Below are 26,250 nucleotides of genomic sequence, written 5' to 3' on the forward strand. Positions count from 1 at the left end.
CTCTATGTTAAATATCTCTCTTTTAAACAATGGAAACTTCATCTTGCTTAATAATAAATACGCAACACAATAAATTTTCACAAGCGGTTCCACATGATCAACTTCCTCTATGTCAAATCCGAGTTATGTTATCGTGTAAGTTCTACTCGGAGTTGTAAAATACTCATTTTTCAGCTTCTATGATATATCTTGCGCAATTTTGGGGTACATAAATTCATGTGGCAGCTATTATTCCCCAATTACAGAAAGGAGTTTCTTGCTCTCACCTACCATAATGTCTGTGTCAATAGTATGTGCCCTATTCACCTATATAATGTGACTATGTCTCAACCTTTATTCTACAATCACCTGAGTCTATCACGCATCATATTTTTTTCATAATTTTTTTGAATTTTTCATTTGAAGTTGTGTTACTGTTGGCATTCAGCAAGGAATTTCCTGTATTATGTTAATGTATACACTTCCTTCCATTTTTACCCAATATGTACATTTCTTTCTTTCCTGCCATTGGTTTATCAATATGCTGGCAAGTTGATTTCTTAATTTAGCCTAGTCTGCCAGAACTTCCTAACTATATGGCTCTTTAATGTATCATGTAAATATGCCAAGGAAACATAATGTCACCTTGTTTTGGGGTAAAGTTATATTGAGGTTAGGCAGCAATGAGAAGTGTTCTTTGCAAAGACCGGGTGCAAAGAACACTTCTCCTTTGCATGATAGAGTGCTGGGGAGGAGGATAATGTTTGAAGTTGGGTACTCATACATATTCTTATGTACCCCTTTTCAGTTCTGAGGTCTTCAATTTCCCCATAGGCTAATTGGGGGAGGGGGGCTAGCTTCTGTGCGATTTTGGCCCGATAATAGCTTTGGTCAGAACCATAATGATCCAGGACCATATGGTCCATGACCATATTATCGGGCCAAAATCGCACAAAAGTGGGAGCTAATGCACAGAAAAGGGAAATATGATTACTTACAGAGCATATATGTCACATGTTTGCCTCACAAAATACCCACAAAACATCACATTCTTTCGCGAATTCGGGGTAGGGTGGAGTGGGGTAATAAAGTTTGGGCAAAATCTGAAGTACCCAAGTTTATGCTGAGGAGTGAGAGAGGGAGGGGGAAGCAGGGATGGATGTTTTATTTCAGGTATTCCCATCTCTCCATTCCCACTATATGAATACACACCTGTCAACCTGATGAGGTAATACAATTTTTGATTATGTTATAATAAACATACCATCTTGGGATTTGAACCTATGACCTCTCCATTATGTGTTAAATTGAATCAATCATTACATTTTCCAAAACTGTGATTTCTTTTCCTCTTCTGCATATGTTTGATATTTTGTTCCTTCCAAATCTCTTTCTTTTTTCTCTTAAAAAACAGCTTAATTCATACAAGTTGAACAACACATATTTACAAGCAGCCGGGTGGAGGGGTCGTGGGGGGGGGGGGGGGGACTTTCAGGGAGGAGGGTGGGCAAAATCAACAATGGTGTTTTTGGTTGCATCCTAAATTTTGGTCCCATACCTATCTAACAGGCTACTTTGGAGACTATGCTAACACACACCTGATGACTCTTCCACATATGTGATGAATAAACTTCATCAATAAAGCATAGCCTAGGCAAGAAAAGCAAGTGATCCCTGGAAGTGAAAATGGCGGCCTCTTTGAGAGAAAATTAAAGATTAGGGCAAGAAAGACCTATCTGCAATAGCTGTCAGGTGTTCTTGTCTCCAAGGACCCTACCAGTGGGAACCGCTGTCCCCTGCCCAAAATAAAAATTCCTTTAAAAAAGGAATGGGGCACCCAATGGGAGCTTTGATGTGATGTGCTGAAATGAAACAGTTTTTTTTTCTTCTTTAAAACAAGATTTTACTAGTAGTCTCAGAGTTCAAAAGATATATCATTTACCATTTGCTGACTTGATGTTTTAGAGGCATGATGTTACCTATGCAAAAGGCAAAGTCCTTGTAATGTTTCAATGATAGCGTGTTGCAAGAAGAACTGTGCCTCTGGGTATACCAACAGAGAGACAAAATAGCCTCCTGCCCAACTGCTAAGTTCAAAACTATTATCATTCACTATTGCAATATAGAATTTGTCTCCCGGATTTGTCTGCAGGTTTTGAGGGGTATGAGGTTCACACACTATGTTGGTGTCAAAGTTCATCATGTTCATTGGGGTAAGCTGATTGGTGAACTGTGTCTCTGATCATTTACAACCAAATTTGAAAATTAAATTTCAGTTTTTTACATTCTTTTGTTGTATTTATACTATTCCAAGTGTGCTAATTGGTCTATCCAAAATATTTTCACTAATAGCACATACCATAACTGTGTATATACAATATCAGTATAAAATGTAACAATATCCCGTTACAATTATGTCATCAAATATATGGTCACTACTACAAAAGTACTTACATGTACTCGATCGTGCACAGTGTAAACAATAATTACGCCATCAAATAATATTAATAAAATATTGTTGTCCATGAAAAAGATGACCTCATCGAGCGGAAAAATAATGTAGCACAGCGCTTTAATTAGTGCATGAAGGGGTATCAATACCATGTGTTTTATTTGAGCCAACTATATCGGTTCGTTATAGTAATTATGGCTCGTTAGTGGCATGGTTTTAATTGGTCCGTTATGTATGTTATTAGTGTGTTAGATACACATAAAGGTTATGATATATAGTGTTTGGGCACCGCTTTGTTTACAATGCTAACAGTATAATAACATTACTGCCTAACTAATGATCAAATATGTGTCAAATTTGACCAAATTTGAGTCAAATATGACACAATTTGTGCTCAAACTTGAACAGAAAATGATTGGAGACATTATTTATAAATTATATATTTTTTGATATTGATAAGGAAATACCATTGTCTGGCTTTATTGACCTCAAGCCTTTTCTTCATATGTGTTTGAGCCTCTGAACTATTTTGATGCAACTTTATGTTAATTTAAGTCCAATCAACTAGACCAGTTTAACAGTGTGGATCAATCCGGTTTTGAAATGAGTCATATGAACTACACAATAATTAGTGAATGCTACAAATATTATGAATGTAGTGCGGAACAGTCGGTGTGAAAATGAATCAATTAAAACCAATATTTTTTCTATAAATGGAAAGGTGCAGTGACCTATATTATGTACACTCGGCTAATTGCCACCCTTGGTGTAATATGCTACACTATGTTGCAGTATGAACCCCATGAGAACTACCTGCCTATTCATTGGTCAAAAAGAAGTTTTCATTATCAATTGGACCAATCAGCAACATTGTTAGAATAATTTCACCACGCAAAAAAAATCGGGGTGAATTATTTGCAAAGCTCCATTCTGATTGGTGATTAAAGTGAAGATATCACATAATTGACCAATCAGAGGCAATGTTAGATTGGCAGGTAGTGCTCAGGGGGTTAATGTATGAAATGAGTTTATAATCTCTCAAGTCTGGACAATTTTCATTTCCCAGGAAGATATTTCGAAACCACAAAAGCAATATTTCTAACAATTTCTTAAATTCTTGTATTTTCGTCATTCAGGAAAATTTCATTCAAAATGCTAGAAGCTGCATGGATTCCTCACTTTTCCCAGTCTTGATAATCCCTTAATGTTGCCAATTTTGATCGATACAACAGAGTCTATTCTACAAACAAATCTTGCAGTCACTTAATTTAATGAATGAAAATCTTTCACAAACATTGCAAGATTCAAATGACTACAAAAATTAACTTGCAAACCCCACAACTCCCATCGTTGGGAACGCAATGGGCTATTCCATTTAAAATCCACACTACCCCTGTGGAAGATTTAGGAAATATCTTCCACAGGGGGAGTATGTTTTTCAAATGTAATTAGTCAGAGTTAATCATTTTGAAACACTGTATAATGGCTTTACCTATATAGCTTCCACAACTGGAGTGAGTTTTTCAAATGGATGTTACCCAACTGTCTATTCTATTTGAAACTCATACTCCCTCTGTGGAAAATATTTCCAAAATCTTCCACAGGGGTGGTGTGGATTTTAAATGGAATAGCCCAATAGATGGATGTGTGGATGTGGCGATTACACGGTCTGTGTGTTTTCCGCTTCCCGACTCCCAGCCAGTGCATTGTTCACAGATGCGCCAGCGCTTGTTTCACGTCAGGAACGTAACGCTACATTTGCCTGCCGTTTAAGACTCGCCCAACCAGTCTACACCCACATACGGCAGCCAATTGAACCGTGCCCCAATTTCTCGTATTGTTCTGTTAGTGTAATGTGTAATTTATTGAGAAATCATCACATCATGTTGTTTCTGTATCTTATGTTTCCATGAAGCTATGCATATATTTCCTAACATAATTCACCAAATATGGCTATAAATATCTTTTTTATTAATTTGTTAAACATGTTAGCTTTTTTTCTCTTTTGTATAATCTGCACCACAGCTGAAGACATAATTGTACTCAATTTACACGCTCTATAAGAACATTAGCTCACGCTTAATAAATCTATCGCAATTTAACCTACTACTCCGCAAAAAACACTCAACATTTTTTGGTCAATTTTTCTTTCCATCTATAATGATATTTAACATGATCTATTGATTATCCTATGCACATGAAATGAAACGATAGCTCGGCTATGTAGCAACTGCAAATGGTCGCTCATACGTGCTGCAATTCGTCGGGCGTGGAATTCATCATAACGAACCGTGATTGTAATATTGCCGAGGAAATGTGCAACCGTTTCGAGCAAATGTGCAGAAAATTGAATTCGGTTTGGCATTTATTGTTCCAAAGATTCTCAATGTTTATGCTTTGGCATGCACAGCCTTTGTTGTTGTGTTTATTTTTAACTAGGTGATGAATCTACTCAAGTCATTTTTCATACTGCTTAGGGTCCTCTGTACTTCTTGGACCATTCAGTAAATGGAATGAATTTATAGAAATCAAAAGATGTTATTATTTTCCTTCTTTTCTGATCATTTGACATGTTTTGAAACTATATGTATTTATAAGTAAAATGGAGACTCATGTTTTTCCATTAATGATAACTATATATAAATATAGATAAATAATCACATCTTTATATTTCCGAAGGTCTTGATGTTCTTGAGTTAAGGCCAATAATGTATAAGCAATGAAAAATCATGAAAATGTGGTGGAAATTATACCCTTTTATCAAACCTTGGAAACTCCTTTATAGAACCCATACCATTCCTCTTGTGTGTCAGCTTTTAATATTTATCTCAATATTTGAGTGCAAACACAGTTAGACCATGATCCCCACCGACCTGCCTTAAAGCCTAATCAGGATTGTTTTAATCAGAATCATGTGCATGCATATGATTAAATACACCGCTGTAAATTATCCCCAAAACAAGTAACTATGTTAGATGCCTTTGTTTGTATTTCTAGTGATTTGATGTTGATTTTTTCCTGAATTTTGTTTGCAACCAATATAAGTCAATAATTATAAGAGAAAATAATCTAAAACAAAGAAACACTAATTAGATGAAAACAAAGAAATTGGTAGAAGCACTAACGAAGGCCTGCTAGCCATTAATTAATGGCTATAATGACCATAAACAAATAGACAAAACAATCCACACATATATGAATATTTATTTTTGATTAAAATACCTATATATCTAATTTATTTGATGACGCCTTATCGTAATACGAGGGGAAGAACATACAAATAACTCCAAGGCAATAGTAAACGTAGAGCTGCACACTTTGACCCTAAATGGCCCCTATATGAGACTTTTAAAACTGTGCAATATCCGAGGACAGCTTCATAAACATGTAAGAAAATGGGGAACCATGAAGCACATCCTATGGATATTTTGGCATTTGGAGGGAATTTTTCGCCAAATATTAAGGAAATACATTTTAATTAGAAATTGTCAGAAATTTACAGTTTCTAGTCATTTAAAGCATTTACGTATTGCGAGCAGGTCACATCAAGCACGTTTTTTTTAACTGCGCCTAGTATGCGATGTCGCACTCACTTGACAACAATTTAAAGCCTTAATGTACGATTTCCGTCAAATTTTGATTTTGTTATTCTTTATTCAAAATGTTGAAATAATATTAGTAATAACTGACGGTAAGGGTTGATGTCCATTTTAGGTCTAAATAACAAGGTAAAGTGAAAGAAACCCCACTGGTAATTTTGGCCATTTAACACACAGTTCTATGGAGGACATATTATCATAATTTTAAAATTATGATATAAATATGTCGAACTTTTGCTCTGTTGACCTACAAAGACAACAAATTTGGCTGATTCCATTTAGGTGCAAGTTGGGACATGTGTAAACATTACAAATATGCAAAAAAATCAAGTTTGAAAAAAATTAACCAATTTCATATTATAAGATCGTACATTATGGCTTTAAACCTAGTTTAGAGCCATGACAAAAGAATCAAGATGGCAGTCCAGTCAAAGTTCCCTGGTTTAATTCTGTGGTCAGGTCACAGTTCTTTAACCCTGACACATGTCCTTTCATAAGAATGACCAAATGTATTGGGTACACAAACTCATACTCCACAACTTGAGGTCAACTGTTGGGCTATGATTGCTAAATGCAGGTTAAATGAACTGTGCCATTAGGATGAGACACCTTTGGTTCATAGCCTATGAGTAATTTCATTATCAAGGTCATAATATGCAAGGAGGAGTGCGTCTTTTCAGGGCTGGTGGTTCTGAACAAGCAACATGACTTCATCGTAATCACTGAATCATTCCCGTACCTTCGTCCTCTCAGACGGTCCTTTGTTCCTCTCCTTGCACTAAATGCCTAATTTTATGCAAAACATGTATGAAATACACGACTGTTGATGTTGACTGCATAAAATCTGAATGCTTTTCAGTTCACACGTTTGTGGTCAGTATACCAGTTCAAGTCTGTTCAAATTGCATATTCTGCACATAGAATGTCTCTTCAAACAAATAAACAAACAAGGAGACAAACAAGCAAACAAACAAACATATACATGTACATGATAGTATGCATTACTGCACATATATATGTGATTAACAAGAAAACAACATCATGAATCTTTTCATATTTTCAATATGTGTGTGTTTGTTTTCAATAATTAATTAGATATAAAACAACAATATTTAACCTTGGACTATTTCATTCCCAATCTAATCAAATACAAAATGAGCTTCTTGTATTCATAAAATTTTTGCCAGAGTCCAAAATAAAAACAGCTCTAAATGTTTAAAGAGCAATTTATTCTATGCACGCCTCATCACGGTTGCTCTTATTTAATGGAATTGTTTTATTATTATTTTTTTTTTATTTCAAAAATTCATAGCCAAGAATAATGATTCTATTATTTAAATAGCACTGACGGGGGTTTCCCCAGGCAAAATAAGAATAAAATAAACTGGAAAATTAGGCGGCTAATGGGGCGAAGCATTGTTGCAGTATTTGAGGATTTATCTTGTATAATATTTTATCCCAAATTGATGTATTATTATACTATGTATTTTTTTAATGTATTTTGGTTTTGTGTGTAAGCATTCTGTTGCACGCTTTTACATTGTCAACAGTGTGTATAATCACAACACATATGTATATATATAGGACACACCAGTTTGCACTAAGCACCATGTGTCAACCGGTGACACTAACCGGCTACATAAGTACACAAATCCAAGTTTTTAACCACCTAACAGAGGACTTTTCGCAGATTATATAAATTCTGTCTAATCAGGGACTTGTGTCAGCCCCATAGAGGTCCCTAGTTCAGTGGCGTAACTAGGGTTGGTACCGCCCGGGGAAAGAAACAAAATTGGGCATGTTGCCCCCCTCTTCCCCCTTCCCTCTCTTTTTCTGACTCTCTACAACATACTGTTCACATCATCTCTAAATGCAAACACATACAGAGAGACACACCACCACCTACATGCCAACTGTGGACTCCTCATAAAATTCACACCTCACAACCCCTACCTTTTTAGTAACCCTAACATATTTAAACATTGTGTCAAAAATCAACGCCAATATGCAACAGTGCTTTTTTAATAAAAATGGTAATCACCTTTGCATTTCTAGACCCTAAAGCGTAAGCTCGTTATACATGTCTCAGCAACACGCGACCACTACAACCCATCTCACATGCCCTTGACCAAAATTCTATTCCCGCGATGATATCAAGTCCTTTCTCTCATATGATGGTATTTTAATTCTAATTTGTTTCTCTCTTATTATGCACATTGTGCAAATCATCACTGCATACGGTAAAAGCGGTTATTTTTGCGCGGTTAATTTTTCACGCTTTGCTTATCTTGAAATACTGCGCTTGTTTTTTAATTTACGATATTTGACTTTTCTTATATAGGCCTATATAGTTACAGAACATTTGCATGTTTGAATTTGTATGGAAGCTGTGATGAGCGTGAAAAATCGCAAAAATTAATGATCTGTGAAAATGTGCACTTTTACAATACTCTACGAGTCCCGTTCGATTCCCGAAGGTCATTCACAGAGCGTGTATAGTTTGTTCTTTATTCAAATGACGTTATCTAATACAATGAGTGAAACTGTTTCTTGCTAATTATGATATTTTGTGTTGATTGCGTCTCTGTTATACTCATATTACATCATCTGGGTATCCTTCGGCATTCTCATACGATTCCCAGAGGTTGTTACAGAAACTGTCCAGTTTGTTGCTTGTTCAAAATGATGAGACCGTTGCATAAGTATGACTGAATATGGGGACTTAGATGTGTTAGATATTAAAGATAATGCCATTTGTGTCTAATTTGTGTATCTCCTGTATAATTAGATGTATTTTTTTTTACCCAAAATATTGGAATTTTCAGTGATTTTTAATTCTGACTGGGGAGGAGGAGGGAAGCCCATGTGTGTGGGTGTGTGGGTGGGGGGGGGGGGATCTGCGCCGCAAATTTGCTGGTGCATTTTTTAGGAGAGGCTTTTACCACAAAGTACAGGCTCGCCCAGCAGCCCAGCAGGGCTCTAAGAATACTGGGTGATGATAGAATTTCCCCCTGCATTTTCCTTCAAACAGCCCCCGTATATTGAGAAAATCAATAGTCGGAGGCGATTTTTCTTTAAAAACAGTAAAATAGCTCTATAAAAATATGAATTCTTTATGGCCCGGGTTACAAACCACAAAAAAGTTGAACATTTACAGGACCGAACCATTAGATCTTAGCTTCTTTCTCAAGATTTAGGTATGTGTCTCCTGAAAACATTGCATGTTAATTTCATTACGACAGACCTACATCTAGGTGTCAAATTCCTAAATCAAACCGTTTAATAACAGAAACCCGCTCATCCACACATCCCGCAATATCATTTATTTTCCCTTCGACTCACCTAAAGTACAAAACATTTCAAATAAATTTGAAAAACACTGACAAATTATTGGAATGCTTTCATTATTACATTCATTATGGCCAGGAAAAGACAAACTGGAACGACGGACCGGGCTTGCGATAATGTGTATATATAGTTCATCACGATGAGGCGGACTCGCCAAGCACATGTGAATGCGATCTCCGCTTCAGCGAGGCTTGATTGGAGGTATCGGCGCATCCGACATTGATGGATTAGTGGCCTAACCGAATGCTACAACTACAACTAAACATACATTAATGCTTACCAGACGATCGTCAAATTCAAAATGTCAGTTCCCCTGCTGGTATTTTTCCGTAAAAATAAAAAATGTAATTCTAAGAACCGCTGGACCAATCCGTGGCAAATTTGTACTCATTTGAATGCATTTTTCGCATACATTCCAAATATGCACATAAAAAATGCAAACTTTTGATATTTTTTGCAAATTTTATTTTTATTTTGCAGCTTAAGAGTTGGGTTTTTGCACGTAAAGGGTTAGTATAATGACACAGAGAATGAATCCAATCTGCTGGCCTTTTCACTAATGAATGAGCCAGTCTGCTGTTTGGGTTTAGACAGAAATGGGCTAAATGTTACACAGATAGAGCACTCAGCATCTTTTGGTAGTGGTACAATGTAGAGCTACAACTTCAGCTCTAGTTAATAACCATGGAAGTGAATACAGTTGGAGCTAGAATGATTTCAGGACCACATCTACTACCAGCTCAGGTGATCTTTGGTGTATCTCTGGTGTCTACTGCATAATTCTAGTCATGACAGAAGAAGAACCAATAGTCCAGTAACAAAACCCAATGGTGTCCAGCACTTTGCTGACACATAGACTTGCAGCAATTCGCAGTAATTGGTAGGGTATCATGATTCAAGGGAATTGTGCCTGGGTTTAGTGAAATTAGTTAAAAATTGTGCAGATAGAGTACTTGCCTCTTGAATTTGCAAGGTTTAAGAGTCCTCCAAATCTTGTTTGTTATCTTTACAAGGGAAAGACTGGATGTGATATCCTACTAAGTCACTATCAATGTTGTATAACTATTTTTTAGCATTGAAATTAAAAGCTTTGACCAGTTAGTTCTTCCCTGTAAAGTACCCGTCTCATCCCTGTCAATCATAACTGGTCTGAAACCACCGCATGATTGCAACCAAATCATCACAATAAATTTGCTAAATTGCTGCACTCGGACAGACCAAACCAGACACTGTTATTGTACTTGATTTAACGATTGGTCGTTTTATACTGGATTGAATTTGAAATGTCATGTGGTTGAAAACTAATTGTGGGAAATAATCCTTCGCATTGCCTTCTTATTAGTCTCTGTCACAGACTCATGTTTTATGAATGCTATAGACAGCCCACACAAGATGATGATTGAGTATTTATATATGTCCAGCAACATTGTCTTACATGGACCTGAAATATTCTCATCTCCCAGGATGCTGTTCTCTAACACCAGTATGTGTGTGCAACAACAGGATGACCTTTGAAACTCGTCATTACAACTTGAGGTCATAGTGTAAACCCTGTTCTGTAAATCCAGCTGAGAATAATGACTTCAATACTGATTTGGACAGCAGAGAGCTATGAATAATATTGCTATCTCAGACTGTGATCAAGACTGATCTGTTGTCTTCATAGGGGAGATCACTGCTCATTGGTTGCGCATGTCCAAGACTAACAGGATCCTTCCCTGCTGTCATTAAGCTGTGCCTAACAAGGTGCATGCTGGGAAGTGGTCTTGGTCCCCTGTGGGAGTCGGCCAATATCATGTTGGGAATTGAACATGATTAGTTACATTATATTATGCTGCCCCACAGTCTCGCGCACCAGGACGTGGTTCATCGACCTGTATACATCGACTTGAAAATTGACCTTAAGATGATGCTGTTAAGAGTGTGAGTTTTAATTGCTCCTTTTCATTTTCAAAACCATGAGCCAAAACAATGCAATGAGGTATATATCTCAACTTATTCTACAACTTCAGGAGTTTGAAAGGTTACACAAAATAGCTAGATAGTCATTTAAAGGATGCCATTAGACCTTGGTGCAAACACCTCCCCCTCCCCACAAACAAAAATCCCCAAAAGATCATATTTTTTGAAAGATTATCAAAATGTTCCACAAAAAATTGTAAACAAAATTTCACATAGAGACTGCTCTCTTCGGTGAAAATGTGTAAAATAAGCCCCAAAGAATCCACCACTTCTTCAAGCGTAAGTTTTACATGTAAGGCAAATTTTATTCTGAAAAAAGAACATCCACAATTTGAAAGTCATGCATTTACTATTAACTTCTTTGGTCTTGATACTCGAAAAATAAATTAAAATAGAGTTGTAATAAAAAAAGAAACTTTTTGAAGATGTTGACTCCTACCCTTAGAATCCACACAAAAAAATTAATCAAAATATAGTTGTCCATATTTTATAAAGTCATTCATTTACTCCAACTTTTTTCATTCAAATAAAAAAAACCATCAATACAGTTGTAACAACAGCAAAAAGATCTTTTTGAAAAAGTTATCTCTTTTGTTCCCGCCCCTTCAGTTAGCATCCACATGGCGGTAAACCAAAGTTATACTTTATAACCTGTTTCTCACATTTCCTTTGTGTATCTTCATCCCCCCATCTTTTAACTTATGACAGAATTAGTCCAATAATTTGTAATGACAAATTGCTTTCGTTATACTCTAATAGGCACAGGTGGATCATAAAAAGTAATTATTATCTATCTTGTCTGCACCAAGGAGATTAGACCCAAGGAGAACCAATTCAAAATTGCACTGCATGCAACACTATGATAAATTTGCCATATTGGCTTGTTGGGAGGGATGATAGTACCACCTCCTTAAATCCAGAAATGGAATGAAGATTGGTGTCTTTAAGTTTAAGCTTGACCGTTACAAAGATGTGTGCATACAGCACCACAGCAGCTGAAAGGAGTATCCCAGCAAGCATGGCTGCATGGCAGTATAGCTGCATGCTCCATAGCAAATGTATACAAACTATAAACAAGGACCTCTTAGATATTGAGAGCTATGGATAGTTTCACAATACTTTAGGGGCATATTTTGCAAACAAAAGAAGTCTTAACCTCCCCTGATTTAAGCCACTTATTGAAAGTTGAAGTGAGGGATTTTGTGTACATTTTCTATGGCACATACAGTTCTATTAATGGTACCGCAAAGCATAATGGGATACTCCCTTCAGCTGCTGTGATACAGCACATATTTGGTACAATGTGTTACACGCAGGATACAGCAAGCACAAACTTTGAATCAAAGTTTGCAGGTCACATAGCGAAATAATCTAGAAGGACACTTTGTTGCCCTCCATGAGTGGTACACAAACATGGCAGAGTCTGTACTCTTTGGTATAACCTCATTAGTCTATGGACATACGTGTATGCTCATCTGTCAGTACACAGTTCAATAACCCCAGTATGTTTGTACATTCATAGAATGACATTTGAATGTGGTAGATACAAAAACACAGACTCCAACTTTACAACTTTTTTGGAATAATGATTAGTGCAATATGCCACTGAGCATGAAATGGTTTTCAGATGTCTAAGAAGCATCAAATGAAAAATAAAATTGAAAAAACTTTTGTCAAGAAAAATCTATGAAATTAAAAAAGTTTGCTATCACTTCTTCAATTGATAATTAAAAAAATTCTTATGGCAGCTAAATGCAGAATACAACTATTTGCATGCATACTAAATTATCAACTGCTACTTGCTTATCAATTTTTTTAAATCCAAAATTAAAATTCTAGCTGGAATTAATGAAATTTATATCAGCACTTGGTAAAAATATTTCTAGCTAAAAATTTACAAACTTCAGAATGGATTTGGGAATCCTAATGCTAGAATTTCAACACTGCTTAAAATCAATTTTATAGCAACTTTTTTTTGACAAAAATTGACTTTTGATTACACATATCATATCATCAGGCAAACCCAGAAATTTTCCTCCAATCCATCAATTATCATCTCTGCTCTTCCATTTAAAATCCATACACCCCATGAAAGACATGACTTAATTCTCCACACAAGGGGTGTAGATTTCAAATGGAGTCACCCAATTCAGGTTACTCAATTTGAAATCCACACTCCCTGTGTGGAAGATTAAGGCCATAACTTCGGTACGGGGTGTGTGGATTTTAAACGAAACAGCCCATTTATCATCAATGCTCTATATCGCTGACATGAATAATGATTAGGTAATTAGTGTGCTATTAACGTCAACAGTGTTTACAAAAAGTATAAAAGTTCTCCTAATTGATGTCATTCATTATAACCATCCCGCGTTTGATGATTCTTATTCATTGACTGCTGCCGAGCAGATGGTGTGACTTCCCCCGTGAGTGATGCATTTATTCCAAGCGCACACTGTCTGGGCTATACCCAGTAACACCATGAACCACAATGGCCTCATCCCAATGCCATAGTTCAATAATCTCAATTAAACAATCATAGTGCAAAATTTGACCTCAATACTCAAGAGTATGAGTTTTTGTACTCAAATTTTCAAAGGTTATTCAATGAATGTACAACTGTATTGGGGTTAAAGAAATGTGCCCTGATAGATGAGCATGTTGTGGATCCTAGTGTAAACAGGTGTATGTTTATACTGCCACCGTGTGACAAGACCGAGATGATGAATTTGTCGCTATTGTTGCGCTTACAATACCGATGGCTTTTTAATTGAGATTGAGACGAAGTGATTTATAATCTCTGCGATGTTGGGGAATTTACAGTTCCATGTTCTGGGTATGCATGCAAACTACTTTTTGTACATCTGCAAAAAAGGTTGCTCGAAAATAATGTTTTGGTTCATTGTTGGTTATCATTAGAGCGATCTGGTAATGTTGGGATATTCCAGCTGAAATCCATACACCCCCTATGGAAGACATGACCGTAATCTCTCACACAGGGAGTGTAGATTTCAAATGGAGTCACCCATTCGGGTAACCCCATTTGAACTTCACACTCCTTGTGTGGGACGTGGAGATGAGACTGAGGGAACAACAAGCAGACATAGCTGAGACAGGAAGAGATACATCTTCCATAAGGGGTGTATGGATTGCAACTAGAATAGCACATTATGAAATTGGTATGACTAATTTATTATGATATAACTGTGTGATACTGAAGATATTTAATGTTAATGTTTTGTAATTAGGTATTGTTCCAGGGGATATGTGAAATTTAGTTGAGTTCCCAGGCTCAAACAAAAATGTCCAGGCCTGGGAAATATTTACGTTTACAAAATATAAGCTGAAGTTTCCCACAAAGATAACCACGCACCTTATTCAGGAGTGTTTCCTAATGAGGTTGTAAGTTGCAATATAGGGTGCAAGAGCATTATAATGATACAATGACATTGTACATTTTCCAAAAATTGTGTATCTTTAAACCAAAAAGTCTCCATTTCTAGATTAACAATGGTCTTGGAAGATTCTCTCAAATACCAAAATGACACAGGAAAGCGCTTTCTGTGTTCCCTATTTTTTAAGGCATTATGAAGGTATCAAAACCCTGGAAGACCAAGTATTACTAGTACCATCCACTGAATGAGAAACACTGCTGATTGGTAACAAGAAGACTATCATGACCTATTGAGCCAATCAGCAACATGGTAAGAATGGTGGTAGGGCTGAAGAGGCTTAACCCCATGAGTTAAGCCTGCTGATTGGCTACAAGAAGGCTAATATGATTTATTGAACCAATCAGCAACATGGTAAGAATGGTGGTAGGACCGAAGAGGATTCAGCTTAAATATCTAGAAGCTACATTTTAATTGGTCACTCAGATGTATATATCACGTAATCAACCAATCAGATTTGCTGTACTTACGTTCTGGTTTCATCCCAACATCGAGGCACTTTTTGAGTCGACATGCCGGACAGTGCCGCCTAGTGTAGAGATCCATGACACAGTTGCCATTTGCCTCGCATGTGAATTTGGCCTTGCTCTTGATCTTGCGGCCAAAGAAGCTCTTGCAGCTCTCGCAAGAGATTACCGTGTAGTGGAGACCGCTGGCCTTGTCCCCACACACCAGGCACTTCTGCTTGGAATAGTCCATAGACATCTTTTCAAACCTGGATAATCAGAAAATGAGACAAAGAAAAGATGGAAAAATGTTAGACTAGTATAGACTATATGGACAAGCTTTTGATCTTTGGATCATGCAGGTATCAACTGCAGATGACAAGTTTCAAATTTTCTTTTTAAATCAAAAATGTCAAAATTGTAACACCCCTATGGAAGATATTTTTTTCAACATCATGAAATCTCTTAAAAGAATTTTTAATGGCTCAGTTATATGGAAAGTTTCAATCAACTTAGGACACACCTGAATTACTTATCTCATCTTAAAAAAAGTTTTCCAACATCGGAAAATCTCTCAAAACATTTTTCACACCTTCGTTTTTACATCGGGCTATTCCATTTTATCCACACACCCCCTGTGGAAGATCTGAAAATTGACGAAATCCAGTTGGCTTTTACAAAATTAGGTCTTAGATAAGAACAATTTGTTTGCAATTCCAAAATCATCCACACTTTTTGTGGATGAAAATGGTTAAATTATTTAAGCAGTTGAAATTAGTTTGAATTCCAAAATCTTTCTCAGTCAGTGGGGGTGTGGATGTCACACGGATCAGCTCAGTGTTGTGAGAACAAGTTGCAAATTTTTCTTCATAATCAATTACTATCTTCAGTATTACAAAACAATTGACTAAGGTTGTCGAACCTCGCCTATGCTGATTTTGGAACAATAAAAAGCAATAAAAAACTACAACAGAGTTTCTATTATCTTTCAAACCTCACCTATGAAAAACTATACAACAGATTGTAAATCTCTCAAAACAATTGAACACTTAATTCCATCCCTTAAAATAAAAGCAGGCTATTCCACTTGAAATCCATATGCCCCCTTTAGAAGACATGAACTCAATCTCCAACACAGGGGGTGTAGATATCAAAAGGAGTCACCCATTTTAAATTCACCGTCATCACTCTGTGGAAGATTAAGGTCATCCGGAATAGTCCAATTACACTATACCTGGTTATTGAACCGTCCAATACATAACCATTTCTGCTTTAAAATCAACATATTACCCATTTTTGTTGACCTATACCACTTTTAAGGGCAAAATTTCCATTGTTAATAATTTCATCACGTTTCCATTTCAGCCCCCACACTATTCCGGTAGCAGAAATTCATCCTACTCATAGTAGAAATTTGGTGTTTGCTTATGTGTACATACATGTTTGGTAATTTTGGAAACAATGTAGCTTAGTTGCCTGAGATCTATCGCTCAATACATGATTAGACAGACTGGCGGGCTGCTGCGCACTATTCGAGGGCGCTGTGGTGCGAGGATCTGAGCCCATTCTTTGCAAACAAGTGTTAGTTTGTTGCTGTTGATGTTGATGTTGTAAATTTTTTTGTCAAAAAGTAGACTGTATTAAAGGTAGAATTGCAGGACAACAGTTAATACCAGGGCCGTACACAGGATTATTTGAGTGCTGATTTTGACTTTTTCCTGGGGGGGCTGCTGTGCACTATTCGAGGGTGTCCTGGTGCGGGCAATTTTGTGAAAAGTGGACTTTTCTCCAAAAATTTGGACCTTTTTGACCAAAAAAGCATACAAAAACAAATTTTGGGACTTTTTGTATACTTTTGCACCCCCTGCATACGGGGGACAGTTGAATACCATAAAATTTTGTTAGAAGTCCAATAAGCATTTGCCTAACTTTTTCACAAAACAGTTGAATACTAAATATTTGAACTATTTTACAGAATTTTATAGTAAAACTCACTGTTCTTATGGTTTTACCACCAAACTCAATGATACAGGACAACAAAGGCTTATTTAAATTCCAATATTCCTACACCTGGCGATATTTCGCTTTGGAACACACTGACATTCATTCTGGTCTATACCGCAACATGGTAACATTCAATGCACCAATGTTGGCACAGCAAGACATCATCATGTTCCTATTGTGGCTGAATTTGTACCTCAATTTGTGGGAGAAAAGAATGAAACGTACAGCTGCAAAATTATATAACATTATGTGCTGCTTCTTGTTATTTTCAATGTTGCAATTGATAGTTTTACTCAATGTTGAAGTACACAGGAATGTGCCAATTAAAACCGGTATGTTTTTCTGGGGAATTACTATACAGGGACATGCCACAAACACTTAACATGGGTACATTTTGGTATATCAATGACATCCTTTTTCCAGGTCAATTTCCGTAAATGAAAAGGTCCTTTTTTAAAATTTTATTTTGGAAAACAGTCCAATTTTGCCTAAATGCAGCCAAAATTTTTGCAATTTCTTCAAGAATTTGCATTAAATTTTGCCAAAAATGTTGACTTTTGATATATCAATGGGTCCCAATTTCTTAAATGGGCACTTCCAGTTGAAATCCATACATCCCCTATAGAAGACATGACCATAATCTCCCATACAGGGGGTTGTAGATTTCAAATGGAGGCACCCATTCAGGTAACCCCATTTGAAATTCACACTACTTGTGTGGAAGAGTAAGGTCATGTCGGCCATATGGGGTGTAAGGATTTCATCTGGAATAGCCTGATGTATCTCATTTCATAAAACAACAAGATTAAAACAACAAAAAACAGAAGGCAGCCATTTGATTTCTCATTTTGAATGTGATCTCTCAATTGCCCTGTCAACATGCATGTTATGAAATACAAACTTTCACATTATTAAACTAGCAGTTGGTGAAATAGATACAAATTTCATTTATGGCGGGACTAAGCTAGAATAAGTCGCTTGTCGGAGAATCATTTAAAAACTTTTCTATTCATATGCCCTTCATTTTAAGATATAATAGTGTAAATTCTAAAAAATCCAACTCCCCGATCTACATTATACTTCATGAGTAGAGAAAACAATCAATTGACACCAAATAAATAATTTCAAGAGTTTATTTTTGAGCAAGTATTAAGTTTTGTTCAGTTGACAGAGCCCACATATGTTCCATTTGGATGGTATCAAGTACAATTTCATGCGTTACTATATAGATTAGGAGCAATAACTAAGGAATGATCCTCGTACCACAGGGCACCTTCTTAAGTTTATTTGAATGTCTCTATCAGCAATAGTGTCATGAGTGACAAGTTTTCTTTTCTCCCTTTTTATCGGGTAACTAAAAGAAGCAGATATGGTAACTAAAACAATTTTGTGGATGGCTCTTTTCTCCCCACCTTTATCTTGGTAGTAATATGTTTCTGCTTTAAGACTCTTTCTCTGTCTGCTTATCTGTCCCTCTGTATGTGTCCTGTCTGTCTGTCTGTGCCTCTTGTCTCTTTATTTCTTTGTCCCTCTCTCTCTTTCTTCCAGTATCTCCTACCCTTTATCTTAGTTCTCTACCTGTGTTTCCCTTTGTCTCTTTTTTCTGTCTGCCCTTTTGTCTGTCTTTTCCCTTTCTCTTGGTTCTCTACCTGTCTTTCCCTTTGTCTCTTTTTCCTGTCTGCCCTTTTGTCTGTCTTGTCTGTATATCTCTTTCTGTCCATCTCTCTTTCTTTTTTTCTCCCTCCCTCCCTTTGTATTGGAGTCTCCTTGCTTGTTTGTAGTTTTCCGGTCCTTTATTCCTATTGTTGGTCTCTCTCTGCTTATTTGTAATTTCCCTGTCCTTTCTTCCCATTGTTATAGGCATAATTATATTATTATAAAGTACACATTAAAAATTGACTTTCTACCCCAATTGTCCCAGCTTTATAACCACACAAGCCACACTCGACTCAGACACAAAAAAGAACTTTTTTTATAATCATCAAAACGTTTTTTTTCTTCTCTTCCCATTCACTACTTAATCCCCAACCTCTTTCCCTCCTCGAAACTCGCCACCAGAAAACAAAAACACTTCTGTGAATTTAATCAGCCAAATGATTCCACTGCTTGCGACATTGCTCCATGAAAAATTTACCATTCATGGATTTTTCACGCCTTACTCTAATGATTAATTAGTCAAGAACGCACACAGCCGTCCGGTACAATTCAAGTGTTGGTATAAGCATTACGTATCCGGTGTGAATGCAGAGAAAAGATGGTTTTGAATTAAAGAGGACTATGATAGCTGCCTTGGAGTGAAATTTACTAACTATTACACCAAATGACCGTCTTTTAATTAGAAAGCTGCCTCGTGTTGTGTATAACCTTCGTATGTGCATTTGCATAAAAAATGCATTAAAATGAGTACAAACAAGCCTAGTATTGGTTAAGGGGTTCTTAAAGGGGGGTAACCCTATCGGTTTAGGATATGGATTCTCTTCAAACTTACACACAATGTCAAATATTGTCCCCTTTATCAATCTATGTGAGAAAACGGGAACAATTTCAGCATAAATGTGAATAATTAGCATATTAGCAAGCCACGCGTGCATTGCATTCTGGTCAGGCATCTCGAAACAACGGCGAGCGCATGTCCCGTGGAAACAGGAAGTGTTCGCCTTGGTACTGAAAACCGGCTCGCCCTGTACACTTTTATACCCTCTATTCATACTGATTAATCTTAAAAACATTACATATCACTGCGCCATTATCATTCTTGACAAGATAGCCCATGCTGTATTTACTTAAGCTTAATTATTTCTTTATTTTTAGCTATATGATGCACATTTTCACATATTTATGATTTTTCTTTGTTTTATTTTTTAACTAATTTTTGAATGGGGGGAGGTGCTCTCATAATTTTTTTCATTTTTTTCGTATCATGCTTGACTATATATGTCATGTTTCCTTATTTATTTCGCCTCTTATGTATTTCATTATTTTTGTTTTTTGTTTTTTTTTATTATAGCGCCATCTATAGTTTGACATTAGGGGCCTATTTGATGTATTTTTGCGGACGTATTGGTACTGGGGTGAAGTCTTCCGAATCTATTCCGATTTCATTCTATGACTACCCAAAACTCCCGTGTCGTGTAAAATGCTAACAACTGGTATACCTGTAAAAACCGCTGTGTTTCATGATTTCTCCGAAATACATCGACTTGGAGCGTCAAATTTCAGGATAGTAATGAGAAAAATAGTATCTATTATGTGATACCAAAACCTCATCAACAATGAAAAAAATCGGGGATGATGCTGTCGATCGGGTTACGGACCTTTAAGATCTTTTTATGAACTGCATTTTCCCCCTACGCCCCCTTGAAGCTACCACTGCTTGCACATACATCCTTGTGCATGTTGGTGATGTGTCCCATGCATGATGCCTTAACACCTATTATACTCCAAACTATTCTTAATCCGTACTGGTTTTTCACTGGTGGCATTAGCTAACTAACAATACGGTCCACTTGGACATCTATCGAGTCAGATGTTAGCACATCGCGGCAGTTGTTTTGATCGTATCTATGCGCCATCTAGTGCTTTGAGCAAATGCCTGCGATTTGAAGCTGCGCCCAATGAAAAATGTCCTCAAAATTTACATTTTTTCCAAAAAAACTTGCTCAAGTATAACAGAATATACTACATAAGTTTCATAGCTCATGTATTCTTATAAAATATGATACACTGCACCTTTAAATATTTAACATGACACCTTTAAACATTTAGCACGGCAAATACGCCGCCAAGATCACGATAATATTGGCCACTTCTTGTCTTCAGAAAGCTAACATGATACAAACAGTACCACGCAAGTGAATGCATATATTCAGAGTTGTTCATTCCGCTATCTAGCGCTTTATAAGAGGTCAACATCGGGGTTGACACTTAAAATAGTTTCTAACAGAATCTGCGAGAAAGCCTTTCCGCGCTACGCAAATATTTACCCATCATGTCCTCGCACCGCCCTACATTACGACGACGTAAATCCACCGTCAGAAATGATTTTCTTGTACACAAGAAAGCTAATATTAAAAAAAAAGTCAAGATTCACATGAGCGCGTGCATCTCTGAACTTTTGCCGTATTGATCTAGGACAAAGCTGGATCTGCGCACATATCCGCTTTGTCGGATGACAATAACACGTTGACGGTTTAAACGCCTGACGTAGTGAAGATAAGCGGCTATCATACGGAAGATTGGATTTTTGATATCACTTAAAGCGGCGACTTGAAGCTTTTCTGATTTGACTGTGTACGACCCATTAAGTGTAGACGGGTCTAATTACCTACTGACAAATTCTACCTCTCTGTTCCATAAATTTAACCTTCCACATGAGGGTATCCCTCAAATATGTGAAAATTTCAAAAATGTTTCAAAATATTCAATTTTCAAAACTGTCATGCTAATTTTAGCATCAGGATGAACAATGCATTCAAATGAGTACAAACATCCCTATTATCCGTACAACAGTTTTCGAGAAATTTATTTCAAATTTTACATCAAATTTGGTAGAAATTTGTACACCATCCAAACTCTCACCATGTTAAGGCTGCATGCTCATTGCAACTGGAATCATTGGCAAACCCCCTTGGGTCATTCACAATTCATCAAATATTTATCTATAAATTCAATTTTTTTCCTCTTCTCAAATGTGTTTTTTATGTCGCTATATTTACAAGGGCTTTACGATAACAGTTTTTCTGTAGCCAGTGCTCCACTAATGGGAGGGATTTGAGGGTTAAACAGACTGGTTGGTTAATGACTTGTACTGTTTGGGGTTGGCAACTAGGGTTGACAAATCCCCAATTTGGTATCCCAATTGGGCTACTTTTGAAGAATTGGGCTACTTTTTGAAAGATTTGGGCTACTTTTTAAAGATTTTCCGCTCAACTTTTGATTGCTTCCTGACAAAAATTGGGTGACTTTTCCAGATTGGTGCTTGTGACTCTTGGTAGTTTTTCATCATATAAATCAATAGTTACAAAGAAACTGGGTGAATTTTCTGCTATTTGACCCATAATTTGCTGGCAACACTGTTGGCAACCTATATTATGCCTATTTTGCGGACTGCTTTTTGAAAATCCCCAATTTCGTGTATGATTTATCAATTCTTTTGTTTGATGAAAAGTCAAGAATCATGAAATTTGATGACCAATTCACAATCATCAAATGAAAAGTGGTTCAAGCACACATTTGAAATCCCCTATATTCAGAACACCGAGGGATGAAGCCCCTCAAGTGCTAGACACTAGCATCCACAACATGCTCATCAACCAGGGGCACAGTCCTTTAACCCCAATACATTTGCACATTTATTGAATGACCTTTGATCATTTGGGTACAAAAACTCATACTCTCCAACTTGAGGTCAAACATTGCACTATGATTGTTTAATTGAAGTTATTGAACTATGTCATTGGGATGAGGCCATTGTGGTCCACAATGAGAAGGTCCTATCTGTAATAGCTGCCGTATAGACATTCAACAATTTCTGCATTCTATATATTGTACACATCTAAACATAAACACCTGGCAGCTATGGGATAAAGTCTTGACATTTATATATGATTTTGTAAGTTCTTTGTTTTCTCTGAATGAAATCTCAATTTCTTTGTTAAATTACAATTTTGATAAAACACTTGATGATGAAATAATGCGGAGGATACACCATGCACCAAAATAGCATCATGACCGGTGACATGGTTCAAAATCATCCATTGTATGAGTATGAGTTATTGTACTAAATATACTTGATTTCAAATAAGTAAATCAATTTAGTAAACTTTTGGTCTGGAAAATTTCAGGGTAGCTAATATTTTGTTCGTGAATGGAAGGGGGACTCGAGCATTAATTGATAATTCTAAAGTACAAATTCTACAAGTTATGACAACATTTCAGTTGTCAAATAATGATGCAAATATAATATGCAGTTTGATCAAATTTCCTGGCTTCAAGGAGAAATTATCCAAAGCCAAAAGGGGTTAGTTAAGGAAGGAAAGTCTACTTAAGTGTATCCATGTATGTTTATGTTTGAAGTCTTAGTTCATTTACATGACTTGGATTGAATGATTAGGAACAAGTAACATAGCTATAATTTGGTAATAGTCAGTCTCTTGAGGTTCTGGAGAATATGCCCTTTTTCTCTAAGGACATGCCGAAACATTTTACAACAAATGAGTTTTATAACCAATGACATAACTTCAACATGGTGGGGTATGTTTGATTTTGTATGGTTTTTGTGTGTGCAAGATTAAACTATAGTCTATAGTGGTTCTTGCACCATAGCTGGACTATGAGGCTTTAGCAGTATCTGTATTATTTATACCAGTATTCAATGATGCATGCTGGGATATCTATAAAAAGCAAGCCAATATTTCATGGACAGTTTTATAAAGCAGTAGAGCTTGAAAGTAGCAGGACTACACACAAGTATACATGACATTTAATAGATATGTACATCTTGATCTCAACCGGGGATCTCAATGGCTCCAGACCGTAAAAATAATGAGTAGTTTTAGTACATATACATTTATCCCCTACTTATGTAAACACTGCAGTTGATCTAGGTTCCCCCTCCCCCAAGATAGCTACATGGCGCGGGAAACAAAACATTTATCAAAAATCTGATTCTGCATAAACACAAATTGCAATCGAGGTTTTGATTTTCACGCAAACAATTTTTATGAATGAAATGGCATCGTCAAGGTCATTGGACATGCGGACATGCGCAATGAAAATTTGAGGAAGAAAAAATAATATCTTGAAATTCATGTGCAAAAAATCTACGGAAAATGCACATACTTTTGGAGGATATGGACCAGTAATAATTCAAAAATCGGCTTATGAAATACTTTCGAGGCTGCGAAGACGGAGATTTATATGCTTGAACTCTGGCAATCAGATGAGAAAGGCAATAGCAACGTGGGCGGAACTAATAAATTGTATGAATGAAATGGCATCGTTAATGTCATTGGACATGCGCAGTGAAATTGGAGTTAAGAAAGTCCCGGGGAAAAAGCATTTCTCGAACTTCACACAGAAGTGCAGGAAATCTACCAAAATGCATGTACTTTTGGAAGATATGGACTAGTAATTATTAAAAATCGGCTGATAAAGAATCTTCGACGCCCGGTGCGGGACTAAGGGTACAACGAATGATATTTCGTGCTGTTGTGAACTTGTTGATATACAATGGATCATCGCCGATTGTGATTGAGGCGAGGTAAACAATCTAATCTGTGCAATGCAGTCAAAACAAATCATCAGCGCACGGAGGTTGAAGATGTATGACTTTGAAACCATGGTAACAGCGGCACCAGTACAGGGACAATGTATTCAATTCATAAAGTGGGCGTGGCATCGCAACGACGGCTATGGTACATGGTGGGGCCCAGACGGGTCGCAGTTTGCGATGCAAATACATTGTACAACTTCAGAATTGACGAGTCATTCGGTGAGAAGTTTTAATTTAATTACTATATTTAAAATAGGCAAACCTTAGTTAACACATTTGCTAGTCAGTCAAATTCACCGACAATGTCAATGCATTTTTACATAGAAATTTAAAACAAGTGCCCGAAGAAAGAAACCTACATAAATATGTTTTCTATACTTCACTTGACCCAAATATATGATTTTTATGGTGATAAGTCACCCGCACATGGAATTTTAGAGGGATTTTGATAGCAGTTCCAAAAAGCTGCTATCATAATGAGACTAAGATCTAGAAACAACCCCGAAATGCCGTTTTGGGGAATTTTGCTAGCTGAAACTTTTTGATGAAAGTCAATCTTTGACAAGATGTAACTTTGCTACGGAAAGTGCTATGAAAAAAATGGTTTTCGGTTTTGGCTTTGTTTACTCTTTTGGGCTTTAATTTGATATATAAAATGATGCAGTTGATGGCAAATTTAAATTCACCTAGCATAATGTAGGGAGGATTGGGTTAAATAAATAAATAAATTAGTTAATAAAATAAAAGTTAGAATAGAATTTCATTGCTTTATAATTTAAGTATCAGCAATTATTCAATTTGCATGCATTTTAGATACGGTGGATTGGTCTTTTGATGATCAACAAGCTAAAACATCTTGTTTTATTGGGCGCTTTGTCATAATTATACTAATTTAAAATTAATGACGAGTATACTTGGTGTCATGTTATCGGGTCAGGAATATTGATATTTGATTAGATCTCATTGAAATTAATTTCGAGTCATCGTAGTTGCAGGGAATAAATAAAGATTGGTAGTTGTTGATCATTGATGCATGTACTTTCCTCCCACGGGGGCCAGTGAGTCGAGTACAACAGTGGCTATTCAATGTTATTCATTTCGTATAAAACTAAATGCTTTAGATCTTTAATTTTATTTCAAACGAGTCTTTAATTAGCAAGCAGAGTCTACCTGTCGGGTGAGGTATGGCTATCAGTCAAGCCAAAGGTGCTCTTCTGGTTAGGTGTTGGTTGATCAGTAGTCATAACATTGTGAATTATTCATAATATTGTCATTTGGATATATTATTTGTGTTGTTTTTACAGGATCCGTTTTTTACATTATGATAAATTAAGGCTATTACAGAATACACATGCAAGTCTCTATAAATTGAGACGTTTTGCCCAGGTGCAGTTGGACAATTATGAGAAGCAAATAAAAATTAGGGGCCTAGATATAGGCGGCCCATAGTGAGAGTATTAATGGATACACTTTGGGTATACCGTATTATACATCGGATTACGTTTCAGTATGAATTTCTTTTTTATATCTCGGGCGTTAAAGTTTCAGTGGGTACAAAAATCTCAATTTCGATGGAGTATTGGGGTCAAAGGACAAATATAATAACTATTCCTATTCCAATTGCAAGGCACAATCATGCAGTGAAAAAGAATAGGGCCATACTGTTTGCTCATTCGTACAGTAAGGGTTTTATTGGCACAATTAGTTCTGTTCTTTGTATTTTTGAATTGCAGAT

General features: G+C 36.5%; 1 protein-coding gene across 5 annotated transcripts in view; it reads right to left on the reverse strand.

Annotated features, from left to right (window-relative positions):
• The window catches only part of LOC140145914 (vitamin D3 receptor B-like), a 495,422-nt gene that overhangs the window by 25,100 nt on the left and 444,072 nt on the right, over window positions 1-26,250 (reverse strand). For all 5 annotated transcript variants that reach the window (XM_072167634.1, XM_072167633.1, XM_072167635.1 and 2 more), the window contains one exon: window positions 15,263-15,507. In XM_072167634.1, the coding sequence (XP_072023735.1) occupies window positions 15,263-15,497 (235 nt within the window). In that variant the 5' untranslated portion in view covers window positions 15,498-15,507. The remainder of the gene's footprint in view (window positions 1-15,262; window positions 15,508-26,250) is intronic.

This window comes from Amphiura filiformis, chromosome 2 (assembly GCF_039555335.1).
Source record: "Amphiura filiformis chromosome 2, Afil_fr2py, whole genome shotgun sequence".
NCBI lineage: Eukaryota > Metazoa > Echinodermata > Ophiuroidea > Amphilepidida > Amphiuridae > Amphiura > Amphiura filiformis.